The sequence below is a fragment of the Oncorhynchus mykiss genome, chromosome 9, assembly GCF_013265735.2.
Source record: "Oncorhynchus mykiss isolate Arlee chromosome 9, USDA_OmykA_1.1, whole genome shotgun sequence".
In the NCBI taxonomy this organism is placed as follows: domain Eukaryota; kingdom Metazoa; phylum Chordata; class Actinopteri; order Salmoniformes; family Salmonidae; genus Oncorhynchus; species Oncorhynchus mykiss.
This window is the reverse complement of record NC_048573.1, coordinates 27,116,667-27,141,812: the sequence shown is the minus strand read 5'-3', so window position 1 is coordinate 27,141,812 and position 25,146 is coordinate 27,116,667. Positions and strand designations below refer to the sequence as shown.

The 25,146-nt window shown below is 44.5% G+C and overlaps 1 protein-coding gene across 6 annotated transcripts in view; it reads left to right on the top strand.

The window, feature by feature from the left end:
• The window catches only part of LOC110531842 (RAS guanyl-releasing protein 2), a 79,087-nt gene extending 54,229 nt beyond the window's left edge, over window positions 1-24,858 (top strand). The window contains exons 10-18 of one of the 6 annotated variants that reach the window (XR_005053218.1): window positions 5,950-6,030; window positions 6,311-6,436; window positions 6,637-6,752; window positions 7,907-8,048; window positions 10,406-10,442; window positions 13,069-13,227; window positions 20,270-20,332; window positions 21,256-21,359; window positions 21,691-24,858. Coding sequence is in view for 4 of the 6 variants with exons in the window: in XM_036987712.1 (XP_036843607.1) it covers window positions 5,950-6,030; window positions 6,311-6,436; window positions 6,637-6,752; window positions 7,907-8,048; window positions 10,406-10,442; window positions 13,069-13,227; window positions 20,270-20,328 (720 nt within the window). In the remaining 2 variants the exon portion in view is untranslated. The other 5 variants (XR_005053217.1, XM_036987712.1, XM_036987711.1 and 2 more) reach the window with 5 other exon arrangements.
• Window positions 24,859-25,146: the final 288 nt, after the last annotated feature.

The window sequence follows — 25,146 nt, the reverse complement described above, 5'->3', positions numbered from 1 at the left end:
CCAAGTTCTTGATGTTCCTGATAGACTGACCTTCCTGTCTAAAAGTAAGGATGGACTGTCATTTCTATTTGCATCTTTAAGCTGTTCTTGCCATTTATATGGACTTGGTATTTTACCAAAAAGCGCTATCTTCTGTATACCACCCCTACCTTGTCCCAACACAACTGATTGTCTCAAATGCGTTAAAAAGGAAAGAAATTCCACAGCTACTTTTAACAAGGAACACCTGTTAATTGAAATGCATTCCAGGTGACTACCTCATGAAGTTGGTTGAGAATGCCAACAGTGTGCAAAGCTGTCATCAAGGCAAAGGGTGGCTACTTTGAAGAAAAAATATATTTTGATTTCACACTTCTTTTTGGTTACATGATTAATATGACAACATGCAACAATTTCAAAGATTTTACAGAGTTACACTTCATATAAGGAAATCAGTCTATTGAAATGCATGAATTAAGATCTCACATGACTGGGAATACAGATATGCATCTGTTGGTAACAGATGCCTTTTAAAAAAAAAAGTATAGGTGTGGATATGAAAACCATTCAGTGTCTGGTGTGACCACCATTTGCCTCATGCAGCAATAAAAAAAATCTCCTTCGCAAAGAGTTGATCAAGATATTGATTGTGGCCTGTGGAATGTTGTCCCACTAGTCTTCAATGGCTGTGCGAAGTTGCTGGATATTGGCGGGAACTGGAACACGCTGTCGTACACGTTGCTCCAGCGCATCCCAAACATGCTCAATGGGTGACATGTCTGAGTATGCTGGCCAAAAGTGGGACATTTTCAGCTTCCATGAACTGTGCACATGAGGTGATGGTGTCGGATGAATGGTATAATGGCCCTCAGGATCTTGTCACGGTATCTCTGTGCATTCAAATTGCCATCGATAAAATGCAATTGTTTTTTGTCCGTAGCTTATGCCTGCCCATAATCTCCGCACCGCCACCATGGGGGCACTCTGTTCACAACGTTGACATCAGCAAACCGCTCGCCCATACAAAGCCATACGCGCTGTCTGCCATCTGCCCGGTACAGTTGAAACTGGGATTCATCTGTGAAGAGCACCCTTCTCCAACATGCCAGTGGCCCTCGAAGTTGAGCATTTTCCCTCTGAAGTCAGTTACGATGCCGAACTGCAGTCAGGTCAAGACCCTGGTGAGGACGACGAGCACGCGGATAAGCTTCCCTGAGACGGTTTCTGACAGTTTGTGCAAACATTTTTTGGTTCTGCAAACCCACAGTTTCATCAGCTGCCAGGGTGACGGGTCTCAGACAATCCCGCAGGTGAAGCCGGATGTGGAGGTCCTGGACTGACGTGGTTACACAGGGTCTGCGGTTGTGAGGCCGGTTAGGCATACTGCCAAATTTGCTAAAATGATGTTATGCTTATGGTAGAGAAATTAACATTCAAGAACTCTGGTGGACATTCCTGAAGTCAGCATGCCAATTGCACGCTCCCTCACAATTTGAGACATGTGGCATTGTGTTGTGTGGCAAAACTACACATTTTAGTGGCCTTTTGTTGTCCCCAACACACACACACACACACACACACACACACACACACACACACACACACACACACACACATATATATATATATATATATATATATATATATATATATATATATATATATATATATATATATATATATATATATATATAGCAAATGAATGGAATCAATGATGGCTTGTGGATAAAATCAAAGCAAAATCTAATTTTATTGGTCACAAACGCGTGATTAGCAGATGTTATTGCGGGTGTAGCAAAATGCTTGTGCTTCTAGCTCCGACAGTGCAGTAATGTCTAACAAGTAACAAATTACACAACATATACCCAATACACACAAATTTAAGTAGGAAGGAATTAAGACTACATGCATATGGACGAGCGATGTCCGAGAGGAACGGACTAAGATGCAGTAGAATAGTATAGAAAAACAGTATATGGGGTGGCAGGTAGCCTAGTGGTTAGAGCGTTGGACTAGTAACCAAAAGGTTGCTAGATCGAATCCCTGAGCTGACAAGGTAAAAATCTGTCGTTCTGCCCCTGAACAAGGCAGTTGTTCCTAGGCCGTCATTATAAATAAGAATTTGTTCTTAACTGACTTGCCTAGTTAAATAAAGGTTAAAGAAATATACATATGAGATGAGCAATGCCAGATATGTAAACATTATTAAAATTACTAGTGTTCCATTCCTTAAAGTGGCCAGTGCTTATATGGAAGCAGCCTCTAATGTGCTAGTGATGGCTGTTTAACAAGCTGATGGCCTGTTTTTCAGTCTGTTTTTCAGTCTCTCGGTCCCAGCTTTGATGCACCTGTATTGACCTCGCCTTCTGGATGATAGCGGGGTGAACACGCAGTGGCTCGGGTGGTTGAAGTCCTTGATGATCTTTTTTGCCTTCTTGTGACATCGGATGCTGTACGTGTCCTGGAGGGCGGGTAGTTTGCTCCCGGTAATGCGTTGGGCAGACCGCACCACCCTCTGAAGAGCCTTGCGGTTGCGGGCGGTGAAGTTGCCGTACCAGGCAGTGATACAGCCCAACAGGATGCTTTCAATTGTGCATCTGTAAAAATTTGTTAGGGTTTTAGGTGTCAAGCCAAATTTCTTTAGCCTCCTGAGGTTGAAGAGGCTCTGTTGCACCTTCTTCACCACACTGTCTGTGTAGGTGGTCCATTTCAGTTTGTCAGTGATGTGTTCGCCAAGGAACTTGAAGCTTTCCTCCACCTCCACTGCGGTCCCGTTGATATGGATAAGGGGGCGCTCCCTCTGTTGTTTCCTGAAGTCCACAATCATCTCCTTTTGTTTTATTGACGTTGAGTGAGAGGTTGTTTTCCAGGCACCACACTCCCAGAGCCCTCACCCTCCTCCTTGTAGGCAGTCTCCCTGTAAGCCATCTCGTCATCGCAATCAAGCCTACTACTGTTGTGTTGTCTGCGAACTTGATGATTGAGTTGGAAGCGTGCTTGGCCAGGCAGTCATGGGTGAACAGGGAGTAGAGGAGGGGGCTGAGCACGCACCCTCGTGGAGAGGGGGATTGTCACTCAAATTTAAGGAATAAGTTGAAAGTGTGAAGGATTTTTTTGTTGTTGTCATTGAAAGAATCTAGTGGGAGTCCAAGGATGGAGAGGGAGCTTGATGACTTAATATTCCCAGTGACCTAATGCAAATTCTAATAGGTTCCAGGGGGAATCAAGAATGACTGACTACCTCCAAAAGCAATCAGATTTCTGCTAGTCTTATTGATAGCCAGGACTGTTCTCCTCTACCGTGAAATGACGAAGCTTCTTTGAAAAGGCATACACTGTTAGAATGTGATATTGCCATATAATTTCGTTTCCATTGAATGCCCTATCATTATGAGTCATGCGCAGTGCTTAATTTGTAAATCGGGAGGTGCCGGAACAAAAAGTGAGTAGGAGAGGGTTGTGGGGATCTCCGAGGTACCGGAACGAAGCATTGCATGTATATCATCACATTTGCGTAGTGGCATAGAGCAGCAGAGTAGAGGCGCTTACAGACGTTGCACACTTTGGGAACATTTGCAGTAGCCTAGGGTGCTGGAAAAATGTGGCCTTTTTCTAAACATATTTCATGCAATTCTGCATCATTTTACACTTTTTTAACACCGTACAAATTATTGGAATGACAGGCCTCTTTGACACTGACTGCCTCCCGAGTGGCTCAGTGGTCTAAGACACTGCATTGCAGTTGCTAGCTTTGCCACTAGAGATCTTGGTTCGAGTCCAGGAGACCCATGGGGCGGCGCACAATTGGCCCAGCGTCGCCCGGGTCAAGGGAGGGTTTGACCGGCAGCGATGTCCTTGTCCCATCGCACTCTAGCAACTCCTGTGGCGGGCCCGGACGCATACACGCTGACACGGTCGCCAGGTGTACGATGTTTCCTCCGACACATTGGTGCGTCTGGCCTCCGGGTTAAGCGGGCATTGTGTCAAGAAGCAGTGTGGCTTGGTTGGGTCGTGTTTCGGAGGACGCAAGGCTCTCGACCTTCATCTCTCCAGAGTCCGTACGGGAGTTGCAGCGATGAGACAAGACTAACTACCAATTGGATACCACAAAATTGGGGAGAAAAGGCATAAAATATATATGTATATACTAACAAAAGAAAAAAAGATTGAAACTGAGAATCTGAGATCAATATTAATGACCATAAATCCATCAATAGCATAGGCCTAGTTGTGTGGAGAAGCACATTGTAGGCTACAATGTGAGGAGGAAATGAGTCTGCTTTCCAGTTTCACTGACTCGCCCAATGATGCTCAGCTTACTCACAGGTGATGGCTGATGTGTTTGTGCCAAAAGCCTATATTCCTCTCTTGTTTTACTTTGTAAAACAATTACTTCATCATTACTTTGTGAAATCACTTTGCAAAATGTGTTCTGGTACCTCGGAGCTCCCCAGCCCCCTCTCCCGCTCACTTTTTGTTCTGGCAACTCCCGATTTACAAATCAAGCACTGACTCATAGTGATAGGGAAATATTTGGAAGTTGATCAAATATTTTGGTAGCCTACAGCAGACAGACTAGTCTTCTCTTTTCAGCAGGAGCCGTTTGCTTTCCAACCTGTGTTTTTCCTTGCGATTTTGTATTTGAAATATTGAGAAAGGCCTGCTTTGTCTGCATTCTGTTCATTGACAGATTTGCCTCACGTTCCTGACTGTAGGCGATGCCTTGTTATTGGGCTACACCCAATCCACAGCTAAATTATAGGCAGTCTGATGGTGTAGTAGGCTATTTGGACTTATTTAGTTTATTTCTGACAGACTGCAGTTATTTTAGAACTTCGACAAATTTGATTTCCGATTTATCCCGGGTGCTGCAGTTCCTCCAGAACCCTTTCTGCGTCTATGATCCTATAAGGAAATACATTATGAAGTGCAACACTGGAGAGATGAGAGTTGCAGAGTTGCAGTCTATCAGAGCAGCGAGAGGGAGAGAATACTGTAGAAAGGGAATCTCATTCTAATTCTGCGAGAGATAGAGTTGAGCTTCTCACACAGCCACGTGTTGGTCTCAAACAGGTTGTAATGTTGCTCAAACCGTAAGCCCAGGCCGGTCCAACCCGAATATTCATACTATTATTATTATTCATATTATTCTTCTTATTATTATTATTATCATCGCTTTTATTCGAATTTTAACAAAATTTGAAAATGATTTTTCATGCCATGAGAGGTAGCGGATCTGTCAAAATAGGTTCCGGAATGAAATAGTCCAAAACGGAGATGTACAGGATCCTGTTCCGAATTATGAACTGGTCATGTGTCTGTTTTTAGCTATGACCCGATGGTGTACTGCTCTCGTTCTGGTTTGCGGAGTGAAAAGCTATTCTCTTTTTCTGGTTTGCACCTAATCTCTCTCGCTCTCTGTCGCGCGCTCTCTCTCGACTTCTTCCCCTCTTCTTTCTCTCGCTCGCTCTGAGAAACAGGAAATAACTTGACAGTCTTGACAATCATCTTATTCACGGACTTTCATACAGTTTATTCAACTTCAGGTTCGTTTGGATAGACGTTAGGAGATTGAGTTAAGCCAATGCGCTTGAAACCATGGCAATACGGTTCACCTTGGAGTAGCCTTCAAGTCTGCCAGTCCAATATTTTTCACTTACTTTATTATTCATTGATGACCTGTCCAAGGAAGGTGATTCCATGGTCCTTGATATGAGAGAATCGCTATATAATTACTAACCCCACATCCTATGGGGTTAGTACACTGTTGGTTTTTCCACCTCGTTCTATGCATTTCAACTGAAAAGGAAGTAGCTCTGAGGTAAATGGGTCGTTTTAAAGTTTGGCTACTGCAAAGTAATAGTATACCTCTTAAAACAACAAGACCTTTTTATTTAATTTAATTTTGATCTCCTCTCCTCTGTTGTCATGGTATCCACATGCTATATTAATACAGTTACCATGTTGCAGGTGTCTCTGGACCAGTACCACACCGAGGAGGAGATCTACCAGCTGTCTCTACAGAGAGAGCCACGCAGTGCTAAACCAGCAGTGAGCGCTATGGGCCAGGGGCCAATAGGAAACAAATGTGTCCTTATGGCCAATAAGAAGCCATTAAAAAAAAAAAAAAGATTATATCTTGTAGATAGTTCATGTGTTTTTACAATTTAAATATGGAAGTCGATGTATTCTAATAGCTTATAGGAAACCAATGTGTTAATTTTCTCATGACATTTGAACACCCTTGCTCTCTCATGTTCAACTTTCCCTTTTATTGATTCTAGGAAGTCTCTGGAGAATTGATGCTCTTGTCTTCTCATTGGTCTGGCAGAACTCTGGCCCTGCCCCTGCACCCGCTCCCGCCCCCAAGCCCTCTATGATTGACGAGTGGGCAGCGTCGGTGAAGCCCAAAGCAGACCCTGCGGTCATCAACAAACACATAGAGAAGATGGTGGACGTACGTTATGCTAGCTAAGGCTCTCTGTTTAGTTGAACCAACAAATTACAAGTTGAAGGAACGTTATCGGCTTGGTACATAGTAGTTATCCTCTCCACTACCCTCTTGTTAATAACAACAAGTCACAGGAATGACAACCATAGTAGTCTTTGTTTTGAATGTCAGATATGTTGAAGTGATGTGTGTTTCCACGGTTACAGTCTGTCTTCAAGAACTTTGACACGGACGGGGATGGTCACATCTCCAGGGAGGAGTTTGAGATCATCAGGGACAACTTCCCCTACCTCAGCAAGTTTGGAGAACTGGACAAGAACCAGTGAGAGACAAAATTATCTTGGCAACTGCTACCATAGGCTACGTAGCAACAGTCGCAGCAGTCGTAGCAATATATAACTGATATTGTAACCATACTATGCGTAATAGTGTCACACAGATTAGGGAAGGAGACATTATGTTAATTTTCTCTTTCTCTCTGTCTGTCTGTGTGTCTCTCTCTCTGTCGCTGTCTCTCTCTCTGTCGCTGTCTCTCTCTCTGTCGCTGTCTCTCTCTCTGTCGCTGTCTCTCTCTCTGTCGCTGTCTCTCTCTCTGTCGCTGTCTCTCTCTCTGTCGCTGTCTCTCTCTCTGTCGCTGTCTCTCTCTCTGTCGCTGTCTCTCTCTGTCTGTCGCTGTCTCCCTCTCTCTGTCGCTGTCTCTCTCTCTCTGTCGCTGTCTCTCTCTCTCTGTCGCTGTGTCTCTCTCTCTCTGTCGCTGTGTCTCTCTCTCTGTCGCTGTCTCTCTCTCTGTCGCTGTGTCTCTCTCTCTGTCGCTGTGTCTCTCTCTCTGTCGCTGTGTCTCTCTCTCTGTCGCTGTGTCTCTCTCTCTGTCGCTGTGTCTCTCTCTCTGTCGCTGTGTCTCTCTCTCTCTGTCGCTGTGTGTCTCTCTCTGTCGCTGTGTCTCTCTCTGTGTCTCTCTCTGTGTGTGTCGCTGTGTGTGTCGCTGTGTCTCTCTCTCTGTGTGTCGCTGTGTCTCTCTCTCTCTGTGTGTCGCTGTGTCTCTCTCTGTCGCTGTCTCTCTCTCTGTCGCTGTGTCTCTCTCTCTGTCGCTGTGTCTCTCTCTGTCGCTGTGTCTCTCTCTCTGTCGCTGTGTCTCTCTCTCTCTGTCGCTGTGTGTCTCTCTCTGTCGCTGTGTCTCTCTCTGTGTGTGTCGCTGTGTGTGTCGCTGTGTGTGTCGCTGTGTCTCTCTCTCTGTGTGTCGCTGTGTCTCTCTCTCTCTGTGTGTCGCTGTGTCTCTCTCTCTCTGTGTGTCGCTGTCTCTCTCTCTCTCTGTGTGTCGCTGTGTCTCTCTCTCTGTGTGTCGCTGTGTCTCTCTCTCTGTGTGTCTCGGTCTCTGTGTGTCGCTGTGTCTCTCCCTCTCTGTGTATGTGTCCCTATGTGTCTGTCTGTCTCTCACTCTCTCTTTCTCATTCTCATTCTCTCACTCTCACTCACCAGAGATGGGAAGATCAGCAGAGAGGAGATGATTGACTATTTCATGAAGGCCAGCTCTCTGCTCAACTGTAAGATGGGCTTCATCCACACCTTCACAGAGACCACCTACGTCAAGCCCACCTTTTGTGAACACTGCACTGGCTTTGTGAGTGCACTGTCAGTTTGACCATCTATAAATCCATCCTCACTCCTATGTACAACACAGATCCCTGCCTGAGTTAAATGGATTGATGAATTGATTGACAAAGGGATGCTTTTAATGCTGATATAGTCCCGTAGTCAAAATGGCTCTGGCTCTTTGAATGCTCACTGCTATAGACTATTAGGTCCATATTCCCATACTATTCCCTGCTGTCTTTAAAAGTCATTTTTAAACGTATTGATTGAGGGACAGAATGGCGTGGATGGCTATGGTCACGTCTGGCCACCATGACTATGCAGCAATATTGTGGGAGTTCTAGACAAATACCTAATTACAACATTGGCACATTTTTATTTGACAAGGAAAAGACCCTTGACGTTAGAAACCCTGGCAAGAGGTCAGCAGGAAGTAGTTACCGTGCACATACAACCCAAGCAAAAATACAACACATTAAAGATCAATTGCAAAGGTAAATAAAATTGCCTTTCATCAGAGCTTGAAACTCAGCAAGCGATACCCTCTTCTCCTGTTCCAAAGTTGTTGTTTTTTTTTTTTCTTTTTTTTTTTTGCTCAGCTGGCTTCAAGACAAAGGAGCATTATTAGGAGAATGATCCTTCTTCCCGTTTCAGTCCTGGTCTTTCGGAGCCGTGACAGATGGTAGCACCTGAGAACCGATACTAAGTGCCTGCGTTATTATTCGGCATCATCATTGGGTCTGGTCTCAACCATGGCAATTATTTGGAGATACAGTTGATGGTAGTGAGATACTGGAGGTAATACAGCAGGCTCCTTGACAAGCCCTGTATCCCCCCCCCCCCCCATCCCCCCCTCCACATTGCTGTTTTTCATGTGGTGGTGAGAGGAGAGAGAGGTGTCAGAGGGCTTCAGAGGATCTCTGTTGTCTCACACAACGCCAGTGAGTCAGGGGGCTGTAATGAGGGCGAGAGTGTTGGCTTTGATACTGAACTGGGCGACAGCTCCTGAAATTGCACCAAAAACTCCTGACTGGTACAAAGACCGAGGGAAACGAGGTGCAACGCATTGAAAAACATACACCGTGACTCATACACACGTTCTCTCATCTTGCACGTGTCTCCCCCCCCCCCCCCACACACACACTGCTGATTCACATGCCATTCAGAGAAAAATACTATGGAAAAATGGGGGGTAGAAATGTGCAAAGCATTCCAGCTACTTCCTCTCTGCCTGCTTTCCTGTTGGCTTCGGGTCAAACATAATACCTAGGCTTCCAATTTTTCAGAGAGAACGCGGTGAGCAAAAAACAAGCTGCCCAGCACCATTTCTGGAGTTCAGTTGCCTTGGGTGACTCGGGCATAACTTCGTAACCCAACGTTGTTTTTAATGTCTCTCTTCTGACAGCCCCCCGCTGTCGTCTTATCACCTACTTAATGGAGCGAGAGCTTAAAGCTCTTGTGAATGGGTCTCTGTGCTCTCTGTGTCGTTCCAGCTGGGAGATGGAGGGTGCATCCATCATGGTATCCCATTCCCTATATTTCACCTGGGCCCTGGTCAAAAGTAGAGCACTACATAGGAACTGGGTTCCATTTGGTACACAGCCAGGGAGGGAGTGAGTGTTTGTTCTGCTCTGGGGGCTATAAGCTATACATGGGGCCAGCTGTAAGATTTGTGTTTAACTCTCTATTAGGCCATGTTTGTTGATATGAGACTTTGCCATGGGGACTCTCTCGAGGTCTTTTGTTCTTGGCGACTGGTGAGCGTTTTTGTAGTCCTCTATTGGTGTAGGAAAGGTGTAGTTTTTTGAAAGAAAAGGAATTCTCTTTGAACTTATGGCTGGTAAGTGTTTTGGTGGCATTGAGGCTCTCTGTCCGTGTGTATGTGTGTGTGTAGGGTCAGGTTATTTTCTCGGTCCTCAGATCTCTGATGTGGCTGTGATCTCCTGGACAGGTCTTTCATGTCATTGTACCCCCGCGGTGGGCTCCTAGCGTCTGCTTGATCTCACCCCCCCCCCCCGTCCCACCCACACCACCTCCCCCTTCCCTCTGTCTCTCCTCCACACCTCCCTCTGTTCCTGCACCTCCCCCTATCATTCTTCCTCTCTCGTTATTGCTCTTTCTACCTCTAACGCTCGCTCTCTTTCGATCTGCCACTTCCTGTCCCTCGTTCTATTTCTACCTCACACTTTCTCTACTTCCCTCTTTCGTTCTACCTTGCTCCCTCTCCCCACGTCCACCTGTTTCTTCTCCGCATGTGTCATCCTCGTCTCTCTCTGATCCCTGTCACTCTGCCCTAATCGGTCACTAGACGTCCGGCCTTTGTCTCCATGTGCCAAGAATTTCACGAAGAGAAGTCACAAATAACTTCTCTTTCTTTCTCCCTAGATATGGGGCTTCTACAAACAGGGATACAAGTGTAAAGGTAAGATAATCAATACATTTAGCTAACTTGAATAGTTCAAATTGCTATGAAATAAAATAAAATGATAGATTCATCACTCGAACCAAAGGGGTCTTTGAGCTTCATGTCAACAGCGTGGAAGCCATGGTAAATATCTCAGACTACATTACAGTGGCAAGAAAAAGTATGTGAACCCTTTGGAAATACCTGGATTTCTGCATAAGTTGGTTTTACAATTTGATCTGATCTTCATCTGGGTCACAACAATAGACAAACATAGTCCACTTAAACGAATAACACACAAACAATTATGCGTTTTCATGTCTTTATTGAACACACCGTGTCAACATTCACAGTGCAGGGTGGGAAAAGTATGTGAACCCTTGGATTTAATAACTGGTTGACCCTCCTCAGCAATAACCTCAACCAAACTTTTTCTGTGGTTGCGGATCAGACCTGCACAATGGTCAGGAGGAATTTCGGACCATTCCTTTTTACAAAACTGTTTCAGTTCAGCAATATTCATGGGATGTCTGGTGTGAACTGCTCTCTTGAGGTCATGCCACAGCACCTTAATCGGGTTGTGGTCAGGACGAAAGCAAGCTGTCCAGGCCCTGAGGCAGCAAAGCAGCCACAAACCATGATGCTCCCTCCACCAGACTTTACAGTTGGGATGAGGTTTTGATGTTGGTGTGCTGTGCCTTTTTTTTCTCCTCACATAGTGTTGTGTGTTCCTTCCAAACAACTCAACTGTAGTTTCATCTGTCCACAGAATATTTAGCCAGTAGCGCTGTGGAACATCCAGGTGCTCTTTTGCAAATTTCAGACGTGCAGAAATGTTTGTTTTTTTGACAGCAGTGGCTTCTTCCCTGGTGTCCTCCCATGAACACCATTCTTGTTTAGTGTTTAACGTATCGTAGACTCGTCAACAGAGATGTTAGCATGTTCCAGAGATTTATGTAAGTCTTCAGCTGACACTCTAGGAGTCTTCTTAACCTCATTGAGCGTTCTGCGCTGTGCTCTTGCAGTCATCTTCGCAAGACGGCCACTCCTAGGGAGAGTAAAAACAGTGCTGCACTTTCTCCATTTATAGACAATTTGTCTTACCGTGGACTGATGAACATCAAGGCATTTAGAGATACTTTTGTAACCCCTTCCAGCTTTATGCAAGTCAACAATTCTCAATCTTAGATCTTTTGAGATCTCTTTTGTTCAAGGCTTCTCGTGAAAAGCAAACTTAAATTTTGTGAGTGTTTTTTATAGGGCAAGGCAGCTCTAACCAACATCTTCAATCTCGTCTCATTGATTGGACTCCAGGTTAGCGGACTCCTGACTCCAATTAGCTTTTGGAAAAGTCATTAGCCTTGGGGTTCACATAGTTTTTCCAACCCGCACTGTGAATGTTTAAATGATGTATTCAATATAGACAAGACAAATACAGTAATTTGTGTTATTAATTTAAGCACACTATGTTTGTCTATTTTTGGGACATAGATGAAGATCAGATCAAATTTGATGACCAATTTGTGCAGAAATCCAGGTAATTCCAAAGGGTTCACATACTTTTTCTTGCCACTGTACATTACCCCCTTACAGGGCTCCCTTTGAGAACACTTGAACACAGGATAATTAAAATACACCTTTGTGGTTTGAGGGTCTCCGTCGCGCCACTGTTTTGTAGAAGCTGTCTCAAGGGTAGACACATACAAGTCACATGCACAAACACACATGCACATGTCACACTCCCGCTAGCGCCAACCCACAGTAGCATACACCTGAACTCTGTCTGCACAACGCTCGGTACTCAGTAGACTGTGTCTGTCTCTCAGCTGCATCCCAAATGGAACCCGGTTCCCTATGTAGTGCACTACTTTTGACCCGAGACCTATGGGCCCTAGTCAAAAGTGGTGCTCTACGTAGGGAATAGGGTGCAGTTTGGGATGCAACTTCAGTGTGTCTGCTCTACTCTGCCGAGTGCCTTAATGAGATGTGCGGAAGTCAATGAGAGGTCCCAGCCATTCATTTCCATTACCATTGTTAGCCCCAGTCGCCGAGTGGGAGAGACGATGGCGGCGGATAATTGAAATGAATTGGCTTGTCACAGATGGTGTGTGTGTGTAGTCTGAATCAGTCTGGGTGTTGTAGACATTTATCGAATCTAACCTTCGCTGATGTGGACGTTTTACTGAGAGCGAGAGGTGTTTAGAAATCAATGAGTGAGTGAATGCACGAATGGGAGAGTGTGTCTGAATGACTCTGAATCTCTTTCTCTGCCACCCTGGACATCCCTGCTCCCTCTTTCCTGCCTACTTCCAGAGTGTCCTTCATTGTCAGAGCTGTTGTCAGGGTCTGTCTGCATGGCCGTGTGTGTGCGTCAGTGTGCGTGCATGTGCACTGTGTGTATGAGCACCTACCTCTCACCACTCGCTCTTCCCTTTGCCCCAATGTTTATTTTTGCACCCCTCCGTCTCTCTTAAACTTTGCCTCCCTCTCCTCCCCATCCCTGATCTCTCGACCCTCCTTTACCTCGCACTCGTTCCCGCCAACTCTCTTGCCCTTCCCGTCTAAACCGGGCATTCTTCCCTCGTTCCTTCTCATCCTCCTCTCTCCCCATCTCGTTCTCGCTTTGTCTCCCTCCCTCGGACAGCTTGTGGAATTAACTGTCACAAGGCGTGTCAAGGTCGTCTGGCGGTGGAGTGTCGTAAACGGACCAAGAGCATTAGCCACGAGCACGCACCCTCTCTCCAGGCACGCTCCTACAGCTTCCCCCCTCCGGCCAACAGCCCACCCAGCCTACAGAACACAGGTGAGAGACCCCTTTTCAACCTCCAATCCGGTTCTACTAATACTATGTCTGCATCTCACCAGGATTCTTCAGATTTGGGGTCACTCAAGAACCGGTAGCATCATACTTCAGCCAGGTTGTCTTTACAGAAGGTTATGAGATGGAATGGTACAGTATGTTTTAGGGCTGACACCGATTAGTCGACAGATGAATTGCTTGATCGATAGGCTGTTGGTCAATGGAGATTTTTTTTTTTTTTGTTGTCGAGCAGTAGCATTGTGTGTGTGTGTGTGTGAGAGATCCCAAAAATATATTTTATATCATTCAAAGTAGCCACTCTTTGCCTAGATAACAGCTTTGCACAATGTTGGCATTCTCTCAACCAGCTTCACCTGGAATGCTTTTCCAAGAGTCTTGAAGGAGTTCTCACATATGCTGAACACTTGTTGGCTGCTTTTCCGTCACTCTGCGGTCCAACTCATCCCAAACCATCTCAGTTGGGTTGAGGTTGGGTGATTGTGGAGGCCAGGTCATCTGATGCAGCACTCCATCACTCTCCTTCTTGGTCAAATAGCCCTTACACAGCCTGGAGGTGTGTTAGGGCATTGTCCAGTTGAAAAACAGTTGACAGTGCCACTAAGCGCAAACCTGATGGGATGGCGTATCGCTGCAGAATGCTGTGGTAGCCATGCTTGGTTATGTGTGCCGGGATGCTGGTCTGGTACAGTGTCATTGTTCCTTTTCCCATCTTAATCTTTTATTTTTATTGGCCAGTCTGAGATATGGCTTTTTCTTTGCAACTCTGCCTAGAAGGCCAGCATCCCGAAGTTGTCTCTTCGCTGTTGACGTTGAGACTGTGGCTTAATTCGTGTGAAAATATACGTTTGTGCCACTTAATTCATAGGAAAATTTAAAAAATTGGGGGGGAGAACTTATGAACAATTTTTTGTAAGTTATTGGAGCAATGCATTTTTGGGCAATGGTTCCATTTTTTTGTGTCCCACACTTATTTATATGAAAACAAACGTTAACATCCCAATATTGTTAATCAACCAGGTTGTCCCCGAAATACTTACGATATAATAGTAGCCTGACGTTTATTTTTTTTATTGATTCCAATGCTGTTTTCTATGCTTGTTTTCACTTAGCACCAGTATCCCAAAGTATTATGTCAGATTTTGAGGGTTACCAGATTGGAGTAAAAAGCTGTATTTGTCTGTGTTTTTTGTGGTATCGATGAAGGAAACTGATTGGGGAATTGGGATACATTTTCATGATGGGAAACTAATTCATCAATAAATGTGGGGAAACAAAGACCTGCCTGTTTTGGTTTAAATTCTCCTGGTGCACCTGCATGGGATTTGCAGCTATAACGAGTCTGGACTATGATCAATTAAGCCATATCAATGCAGTTAAACAGGTTCATGTAAAATAATGAATTACACTTACACTTATGGCACTTCCAAGGCCAGTTTCATGATGATTATTACGGCCGTGTCGATCATGTTATATACTTAGGCTATTGTAACGAGGCATATGCCAGCAATCGTCGGCCTACTGCATCTGCCCAGAGGAATACTAGGCTTTTGATGGCAATGGCCGTTAGAGCTGATTTTGCCACTCATGAGCCCTGGTTAGAGTCTACAACAGGGACTCTAACCAGGGAACCAGCAGAAGATAGTGCAAGCTTCATTGGTAGCAGTGTTGGGATATGATCTAGTGGTGGGAAGCATTCTGTTTTTCAACATTGTGTTGGGCGTAATTGCATTGATATATCTAGTGAACGATGGATAAGCAACAATGGGCGTGACAGATGGAAGTAGCCACTACAGGTGTGACCAAGCCTTACATCAAAGTTCCCTGACGCTGAATGGAAAGTGCATTGCCCTGGCCAGTTATTCAGAAGTAAAATCCTCTGTGGCGGTCTCGATTACATAAGTTAACTTACCAGTAATGTGAATCACTGTTGATCCATCCGGTTATCGAATGAGATGGATGTTGGATTTTCGACGGCCTAGAATCGAGGTCTTTCCCAGGTCATGGAGGGCGAAGCAAGGCCCCTCTTGGTTCTCATTGGCGAGACTGAACTCAAGTTAGTGGTTACGGTGCATTCGGAAAGTATTCAGACCCCTTTACTTTCCCCACATTTTGTTACGTTACAGCCTTATTCTACAATGGATTCAATTAACAATGCCCCATAATGATAAAGCGAAAACCTGGTTTTATTTATAAAAAATAAAAAAGCATACCTTATTTACATAAGTATTCAGACCCTTTGCTATGAGACTCAAATTTGAGCTCAGATGCATATTAGAGTCCACCTATGGTAAATTAAATTGATTGGACATGATTTGGAAGTCACCTATCTATTTAAGGTCCCACAGTTGACAGTGCATGTCAGAGCAAAAACCAAGCCATGAGGTCGAAGGAATTGTCCGTTAAGCTCAGATACAGGATTGTGTCGAGGCACCGATCTGGGGAATGATACCAAAACATTTCTGCAGCATTGAAGGTCCCCAAGAAGACAGTGGCCTCCATCATTCTTAAATGGAAAAAGTTTGGAACGACCAAGACTTGAGCAATTGGGGGAGAAAGGCCTTGGTCAGGGAGGTGACCATGAACCCAGTGGTCACTCTGACAGAGCTCCAGAGTTCCTCTGTGGAGATGAGAGAACCTTCCAGAAGAACAACCATCTCTGCAGCACTCCACCAATCAGGCCTCCATGGTAGAGTGGCCAGACGGAAGCCAATCCTCAGTTAAAGGCACATGACAGCCCGCTTGGAGATTGCCAAAAGGCATCTAAAGGTCTCTTACCATAAGAAACAAGATTCTCTTGTCTGATGAAACCAAGATTTAACTCTTTGGCCTGAATTCCAAGCATCACGTCTGGAGGAAACCTGGCACCATCCCTACGGTGAAGCATCCTGGTGACAGCATCATGCTTTGGGGATGTTTTTAAGCGGCAGGATCGAGAGAAAGATGAACGGAGTAGAGTTCAAGGATTTCTCTGATGAAAACCTGCTCCAGAGCGCTCAGGACCTCAGACTGGGGTGAAGGTTCACCTTCCAACAGGACAACAACCTTAAGCACACAGCCAAGACAATGCAGGAGAGGCTTCGGGACAAGTCTCTTTGTCCTTGAAGGGCCCAGCCAGAGCCTGGCCTTTAATCTGATCGAACATCTCTGGAGAGACCTGAAAATAACTGTGCAGCAACGCTCCCCATCCAACCTGACAGAGCTTGAGAGGATCTGCAGAGAAGAATGAGAGAAACTCCCCAAATACAGGTGTGGCAAGCTTGTATATATACCCAAGAAGACTCGAGGCTGCAATCGCTGCCAAATGTGCTTTAACAAAGTACTGTGTAAAGGGTCTGAATACTTATGTAAGTGTCATATTTCATTTTTTTTCTTTTTTCTAATACATTTGCAAAAAATTCTAGACCTGTTTTTGCTTTGTCATTATGGGGTATTGTGTGTAGATTGATGAAGAATAAAACCAGTTTAATCCATTTTCCAACGTGAAAAAGTCAGTGATCTGAATACTGCACTGTATATGTCAGACTGTCTTATTGCTGCGGACATTGCCCATCATGTATTGCTCTAACTTTCAAAAGATTGTTCTGAAGTATGCCCCCAAAAGTATTTTCCTGTGAATTAAGTCACAGAAAAGTGTGTCTTTTTACACAAATTAAGGCACAAAAACACACAGGAAATCTGCTGAAATGCTTTTTGTACATATTCGCATGAATTCAGTGTGGGATCGTGTTCACCATTAGCATGTAGATCAAATGATTGGGTAGTTTTGTTTGATGATTCCTTTGTCATTCTGCCATGCTGCCTTTTCAATGTGTTCTGTGTCTCTCTTTGCACTGTCTCCACCAATAGTTGTGCAAAAATCACTGCAACGTGGGACAAGCAGATGAATCAAACATCCAGGCACAATTAAACCGCTTGGAATGGTTGTTTCCCTCTGTATACCACTGTGTTATAGAAGGATATTTTTGTTGTTGTTGTTGTATGCTGTTCAGCAATGCCCTTGTCTAATGGAGAATGCAGTGCTATTAATGGGTGGAAGAGCCAGGAGATTGTATAGCAGGTAACCATGGCCACTGACACTCTTGCTCTCTCCCTTTTCCTCTTTTGCGCTTCCACTTTCGCTCTTCCTCGAGCTCTTTTCCTCGCGCTCTTCCCCTCGCGCCCTTCCTTGCGCTTTTCCTCGCTCTCTTTTCCTCGCGCTCTTCCTCGCTCACGCTCTTTCTTTCTCTCTCGCGCTCTTTCTTTCTCTCTCTCTCTTTCTTTCTCTCTCTCTTTCTCGGCTCGCTCGCTCTCTCTTTCTCCTCTCGCTCCCTCTCTCTTTCTCCTCTCGCTCTCTCGCGCTCTCTCGCGCACTCTTTCTCTTTCTCTTTCTTTCTTTCTTTCTTTCTCGCTCTTTCTCTCTTGCTCTTTCTCTTTCTTTCTCTCTCTCTTTCTTTCTTTCTCTCGCTCTCTCTTTCTTTCTTTCTTTCTTTCTTTCTTTCTTTCTTTCTTTCTTTCTTTCTTTCTTTCTTTCTTTCTTTCTTTCTTTCTTTCTTTCTTTCTTTCTTTCTCTCTTTCTTCTCTCTCGCTCTCTCTTTCTCCCCCTCTCCCGCTCTTTCTTTCTCGCGCTCTCTTTCTTTCTCATGCTCTCTTTCTTTCTCGCGCTCTGTTTCTTTCTCGCATCTCCCCCTATAAGCTCTCTTTCTTTCTCCCCCTCTGCGCTTTCTTTCTTTCTCCCCCTCTCGCGCTCTCTTTCTTTCTCCCCCTCTCGCTCGCTCTTTCTCCCCCTTTCTTTCCTCCCCTCTCGCTCGCTCGCTCTTTCTCCCCCTCTCGCTCGCTAGCTCTTTCTCCCCCTCTCGCTCGCTAGCTCTTTCTCCCCCTCTCGCTCGCTAGCTCTTTCTCCCCCTCTCGCTCGCTAGCTCTTTCTCCCCCTCTCGCTCGCTCGCTCTTTCTCCCCTCTCCCCCTCTCGCTCGCTCGCTCGCTCTTTCTCCCCCTCTCGCTCGCTCGCTCTTTCTCCCCCTCTAGCGCTCTCTCCCCCTCTAGTGCTCTCTCCCCCTCTAGTGCTCTCTCCCCCTCTAGCGTTCTCTCCCCCTCTAGCGCTCTCTCCCCCTCTAGCGCTCTCTTTCTTTCTCCCCCTCTCGCGCCTCTTTCTTTCGCATGCGAAAGCTCAGCTCTTTCTTTCTCCCCCTCTCGCGCGCTCTTTCTTTCGTGCGCTCTTTCTTTCTCGTGCTCTTTCTTTTTCTTTCTCCTGCTCTTTCTTTCTCCGCTCTTTCTTTCGCTTGCTCTCTCTTTCTCCCCCTCTCGCGCGCTCTTTCTTTCTCCCCCTCTCGCGTGCTCTTTCTTTCTCTCTCTTTCTCGCTCTTTCTTTCTCTCTCTCTCTCTTTCTTCTCTCGCTCTCTTTCTTCTCTCGCTCTTCTTGCTCTCTCTTTCTTCTCTCGCTCTGCTTGCTCTCTCTTTCTCCTCTCGCTCGCTCTCTCTTTCTCCTCTCGCTCGCTCTCTCTTTCTCCTCTCGCTCGCCCGCTCTTTCTCTCTTTCTCGCTCTTCCTCGCTCTTTCTCGCTCTTCCTCGCTCTTCCTCGCTCTTCCTCTCTCGCGCTCTTCCTCTCTCGCGCTCTTCCTCTCTCGCGCTCTTCCTCTCTCGCGCTCTTCCTCTCTCGCGCTCTTCCTCTCTCGCGCTCTTCCTCTCTCGCGCTCTTCCTCTCGCGCTCTTCCTCTCTCTCGCGCTCTTCCTCTCTCTCGCGCTCTTCCTCTCTCTCGCGCTCTTCCTCTCTCTCGCGCTCTTCCTTTCTCGCTCTTCCTCTCTCCCTCTCTCTTTCTCGCTCTTCCACTATCGCTCTTCCTCTCCCGCTCTCTCTCTTCCTCTCTCGCTCTACCTCTCTCGCTCTCACTTTTTCGGTCTTCCTCTCTCGCTCGCTCTTCCTCTCTCGCTCGCTCTTCCTCTCTCGCTCGCTCTTCCTCTCTCGCTCGCTCTTCCTCTCTCGCTCGCTCTTCCTCTCTCGCTCGCTCTTCCTCTCTCTCGCGCTCTTCCTTTCTCGCTCTTCCTCTCTCCCTCTCTCTTTCTCGCTCTTCCACTATCGCTCTCTCTCTTCCTCTCTCGCTCTACCTCTCTCGCTCTCACTTTTTCGGTCTTCCTCTCTCGCTCGCTCTTCCTCTCTCGCTCGCTCTTCCTCGCTCGCTCTTCCTCTCTCGCTCGCTCTTCCTCTCTCGCTCGCTCTTCCTCTCTCGCTCGCTCTTCCTCTCTCGCTCGCTCTTCCTCTCTCGCTCGCTCTTCCTCTCTCGCTCGCTCTTCCTCTCGCTCTTCATCTCGCTCTTCCTCTCGCTCTTCCTCTCGCTCTTCCTCTCGCTCTTCCTCTCGCTCTTCCTCTCGCTCTCGCTCTTCCTCTCTTTCTCGCTCTTCCTCGCTCTTCCTCTCTCGCGCTCTTCCTCTCTCGCTCTCTTCCTCTCTCCCTCTCTCTCTTCCTCTCTCGCTCTTCCCCTCTCGCTCGCTCTTCCTCGCTCGCTCTCTCTCGTGCTCTCTTCCTCTCTCTCTCTCTCGCTCGCTCCCTTCCAGTCTCGCTCGCTCTCTTCCTCTCTCGCGCTCTTTTCCTCTCTCGCTCTCTGAGCGAGGTCGGCCTATGGTAGCCTCTCTCAATAGCAAGGCTATGCTCGCCGAGTCTGTACATTGTCCATTTCTTTCTCCGTTTTCTGCCACCATGGTCTGTCCGTTTTATAGCCAAATAGCATTCAAGTTTACTTTAAGAATTGTTCATGTTTTCCCAATAGGTAATATAATTTTATTTTTGTTTGGTAATAATTTAGTTGGACCAGATTTTCTGAGTGCTGTCCTGAGGCTTTGTTGGGTTGGTGGTGGATAATGAACTTAGCCTCAGGACCAGCTGGATGAGGGGACTTTGTCTATCATCTCTTGGCATTTCAGGGCTTTGTAGTGGTAGGAGGTCTCTTGTTTTTAGGTGGTTATAGAATTTGATGGCTTGTTTTGGGGTATTAATTAGTAATGGATATTGGCCTGCCTGCATTATTCGTAATTTTCTCCCTACTTCTCACACAGTGATTGTAGAGGAAGACCTAGAGGCTGTGGAGGAAGGAATGTTTGATATCCATCTATAACCAGGTGAGAAGGAAATAGTTTCCTCTTCCCTAACCCTAACGCCTGGCCTGTGATGTATGCAGTGTATTCGGAAAGTATTCAGACCCCTTCACTTTTCCCACATTTTGTTACGTTACAGCCTTATTCTAAAATAGATTCAATTTACCCTCCCCCTAAATCTACACACCCCATAATGACAAAGCAAAAATGTGTTTAAACATTTTAGCAAATGTTTTTATATTTATATATATATATATATATATTAGTCGGAAGTTTACATGCACTTAGGTTGGTGTCATTAAAACTTGTTTTTCAACCACTCCACAAATTTCTTGTTAACAAACTATAGTTTTTGTAAGTCGGTTAGGACATCTACTTTGTGCATGACACAAGTCATTTTTCCAATAAACTGTTTACAGACAGATTTATTTCACTTATAATTCACTGTATCACCCAAGTGGGCTGTCATGTGCCTTTTTACTGAGGAGTGACTTCTGTCTGGCCACTCTACCATAAAGGCCTGGTTAGTGGAATTCTGCAGAGATGGTTGTCCTTCTGGAAGGTTCTCCCATCTCCCCAGAGGAACTCTGGAGCTCTGTCAGAGTGACCATCGGGTTCTTGGCCACCTCCCTGACCAAAGCCTTTCTCCCCCGATTGCTCAGTTTGGCCAGGCGGCCAGCTCTAGGAATAGTCTTGGTGATTACAAACTTCTTCCATTTAAGAATGATGGAGGGCACTGTGTGCTTGGTGACCTTCAATGATGCAGAAGTTGTTTAGTACCCTTTCCCCAGATCTGTGCCTCGACACAATCCTGTATCGGAGCTCTGCGGACAATTCCTTCAACCTCATGGCTTGGTTTTTGCTCTGACATGCACTGCCAACTGTGGGACCTGATAGACAGGTGTGTGTCTTTCCAAATCATGTCCAATCAATTGAATTTACCACAGGTGGACTCCAATCAAGTTGTAGAAACATCTCAAGGATGATCAATGGAAACCAGATGCACCTGAGCTCAATTTCAGGTCTCATAACAAAGGGTCTGAATACTTATGTAAGTAAGGTGTTTTTATTTTTAGTACATTTGCAAAAAAATCGAATCTGTTTTCACTTTTTCAAGAGGTAGATTGAAGATGAAAAAAATGTTTATTCCTTCTAGAAAAAGTCTGTCAAATAACAATGTGGAAAAAGTGAAGGGGACTGAATACTTTCCAAATGCACTGTACCTTCAGCCGTTCTGTAATTACTAAAATGGTCAAACTTTGTCGGCCCACTAGCCAATGACTTAAGTTGCCTAATGTGATTTCAATGAACAATCATTTGGAGTTTTCAAGTACCGGTAGTCAGATTGAATGACTCTTCTCTTTTGATTACTTTCCTAGAAGTCTGCATTCAGCCTAACACAGCTGGGAGGAAACAACAGAAGATGTGAGCCAGAAGCATAGCCTACTATGGCGGCCTTAGTGCTGGAGTCTGTTCAGAAGGGTGCAATCTGTCATCTAGAACAGACACGATTCCCTCTTCTATATGACAGACAATCATATCTCCTCTACGTAATGGATTTCTGAGTCTGAACATTGCATGTAGAAATGTAATGAATAGAGCAGACACGATTCCCTCTTCTTTGACAGACAATCATGTCTGCTCTCTTCATTCCATTTCTATATGCAACGTTCAGACTGTCTCGGATAGAAATCCATTATGTAGAGCAGATAAGATTGTCTGTTGTGTAGAAGAGGGACTGGTGTAAGCTCTTCATTCCATTTCTATCTGCAATGTTCAGCGTGTTTCACATCACTGACTGAACACCCCCGGTGAGACTTCCAGAGAGAGAAGAAATTGCACTGAACCCAACCCAGGATACAGACATGCTGTCACATCGTGGACAAAAACTGCAACTGCATATCTTCAAGCACTCAATACTTCTTCCTCTGTGTATCTCAACTCCCTTTAAACAAGTGAATGTGATTTTTGACGAGAATATCTTTCTAAGTTAAATCTGCATTTTAGATTCTGGATATGGGCCCATGTTTTCATCTCTTACATAGTTTTAAGCACTGAATATCGAAAAAAATCCACATAATTGTATTTTCAGGGTAGAGATGTCATTGGGTTAGTGTAATGTTATTGCCTCCAAGTTTCAGTGGTGTTGTATTTTCAGTGCATTTAGCTGTACATTATTCTAAATTACTAACCTAAATGTCTCTCCAAAATACAAGAGGTGCTGTTGTTGCCAAGAAAGAATGTATAGGCTAGATGCCACCCGGACTTCCGTCTTTCTGAGAAAGCTTTGCTTTTGTCTTAGTAGTTTGTCATCTTGTTGATTTTAGTGAATGGTATGAGAGAAATTTAAAACACCCATGTGTTCGTTGTCCGAGATGAAATGTTTCAGCTCCCGATCTAACTGTTGACTGCGTTCCTGGATTGGGAATCTCACTTGGCGCTATCTCGACAGCAACAATATCAACGACCCAAATGGACTGTGGGAAAACTCCAGAATTTGAGTATTATTTGAATGCTGACGTATTTCCCGCCCTCCTGTTACCTGAATATTAATGACTGTTCTATGGTAATTTGACTGTGGTGCGTAAAGTATGGTATGTGGTTATTATGGTCTGTCTCGGTGCATGGGCCACTGTACCTTTCCTCTCTGTAACTTTGGATGTAGTTTGAAACAGTGAATATTATATATCGTCCTGAGATTTGAACTCTATTTTATGAGACATGTTAAAGCCTGTATTTTATCCTCCTGAGACCCAGTAAAAAAAAAAGGGATGGAAAAAGGGGTGTTTTGTTTGAACAAATATTATTTGTTATTTGATGTGCACTGTAGTGGATATAAGCGGGTGATAGTAAATATGGAACAGTACAGTAAGTGAAGAGCATAGTTGATGTCCACTACAGAGGACTTTAATGAACACGCTCTTATTGTTTCTTCTTTTTTTTTTTAACCAAGGAGAGAAAGTTGCATGTGATATCATTGAAACTCCCATAACTTCCTCTCAAAGGTAGAACAGCACATAAAGTAACTGACCCGTGATTCCAGATTTGTATGAAATGTGACCTATGATTAATTACAATATGAGTCAAATAGTTTACCTTAAAAAAAAAATGTAATTAAGTCTGTTTAAAATAAGCTTTTCTGTGTTCGAATGGTGTGGCCGTTTACCTGGTCATAGAAAAAAAATATATGATGAACATAGATCGCTGATTGGCCAGCTCATCTTCCGCTGGAGTATGACAATCATACGCTGAGGAAATAACATGCATTTAAAAAAAAACAAAAAAACGTTTTGTTTTGAATTTTTTTTTTTTTTTTTTTACAATTTATGCTTTGGCTATATAGGAGTATAGGACAAGTCAACTACATTATTTGGGTTTGAGTTAACAGAATATGAACTTTTAAATGTTTTTAACATGTATGGCCTCCGAGATAAGGACCAAAAATGAATGTCCATTAAGAGTGGATAAAAATGAATTGCTGGGCATTAGGAGGATATCAAATATGCTTCTGATTCCATCAAGGTGATCCACTCTTGCCAAATGTCTTTTCAGTGTATTTTTATGTAGCACGCATATATCTTTTTTTTATGGCAATATGAAATCCTATAGGCGAGTGTCCTAAATGTAGTAGTTTGGGGTCTATAAGAGCCCTACAGTGGAGGTGTCATAATACCCATAAAACCTAGCGGTCAACAGAGAAATTTGTTTTTCCGCCATACAATTTTTCCCAAAGGGGATTTTAGAAACACTTCAAATAAGGGTCAGGTTTCGTGTAGGCTTACCCTGGTGTGATGTGTTGATAACCACAAGAATTGTCCACATAAAGAAATGTAGCCAAGGTATTAATTACTAAATGTTAGCTAACATTAGATAGTTCATCCAGAGATTTTGACCTTTGCCTTGATTCGTCAGTCTTGTCCAGATAATCATGGCCTTGTAGTTATTTTAATGATAGCCACATTAGAAGCTAATTAGCATTTCATTTTTGGGGAGTAAATACAGGTGAATATTTTTTTATAAAAGTCACCTTGTCCTAGAGAGATTTACACGGTTGTCAAAACGTCACGTAAGCCTACACGAAACACAGACCTTAATTGAAGTGTTTTTAAAATACCCTTTGGGAAAAATGAATGGTGGAAAAACAATTGGAACCATTAACCTGTTTGACTGCTAGGTTTTATGGGTATTATGACTCATACCCTCTGAGGAATACGAGTTTGAGTCCCCCATTGTCGGCTGCTTTGTACCTTTTGAATGAAGTTCTTCCTCTGAATGGCTTTCATTAATACTGAATAGTATATCCTGCTTCCTTCCACAAAACCAAACTTCCAACCTGCCCTTGTCAGTCTGTCCTGGACAAGGTTCTCAATTGTTACCGGAAGTGAATGAATGAACACTTTAAACTGATATCATGTAAGTCATTCTTTGGATATATACTGTATCAGCTTTTTCTTAGTGTTAAATGCGGAATGCATTGCTATACTATGTTTTAAATAAGGATTTACAACATGACTAGCAGCACTGCTACCCAATAAAGCATTGTCTCTTTCTCTCTGTGTGTGTGTGTGTGTGTGTGTGTTGGGACTCGAACATAATTCTTGTCAAAAGTTCAGATCCAACACACATTTCCTACCATATTGTACTATCGAGATACGATGCCCAGTATTGGAATTCTTACACAGCCAGATTCAATGTATTCTCTAATTACCCAAGAAATGAAGTCAACAGCTATTTGAATGCTCCGGTTTCATCTCACATGTTGGTCCAATAGAGTATTGATTTCTTTTGTAGCTATATTCATCTTTACACAGGCTTAAATTCCATTCCAATGCTATTAT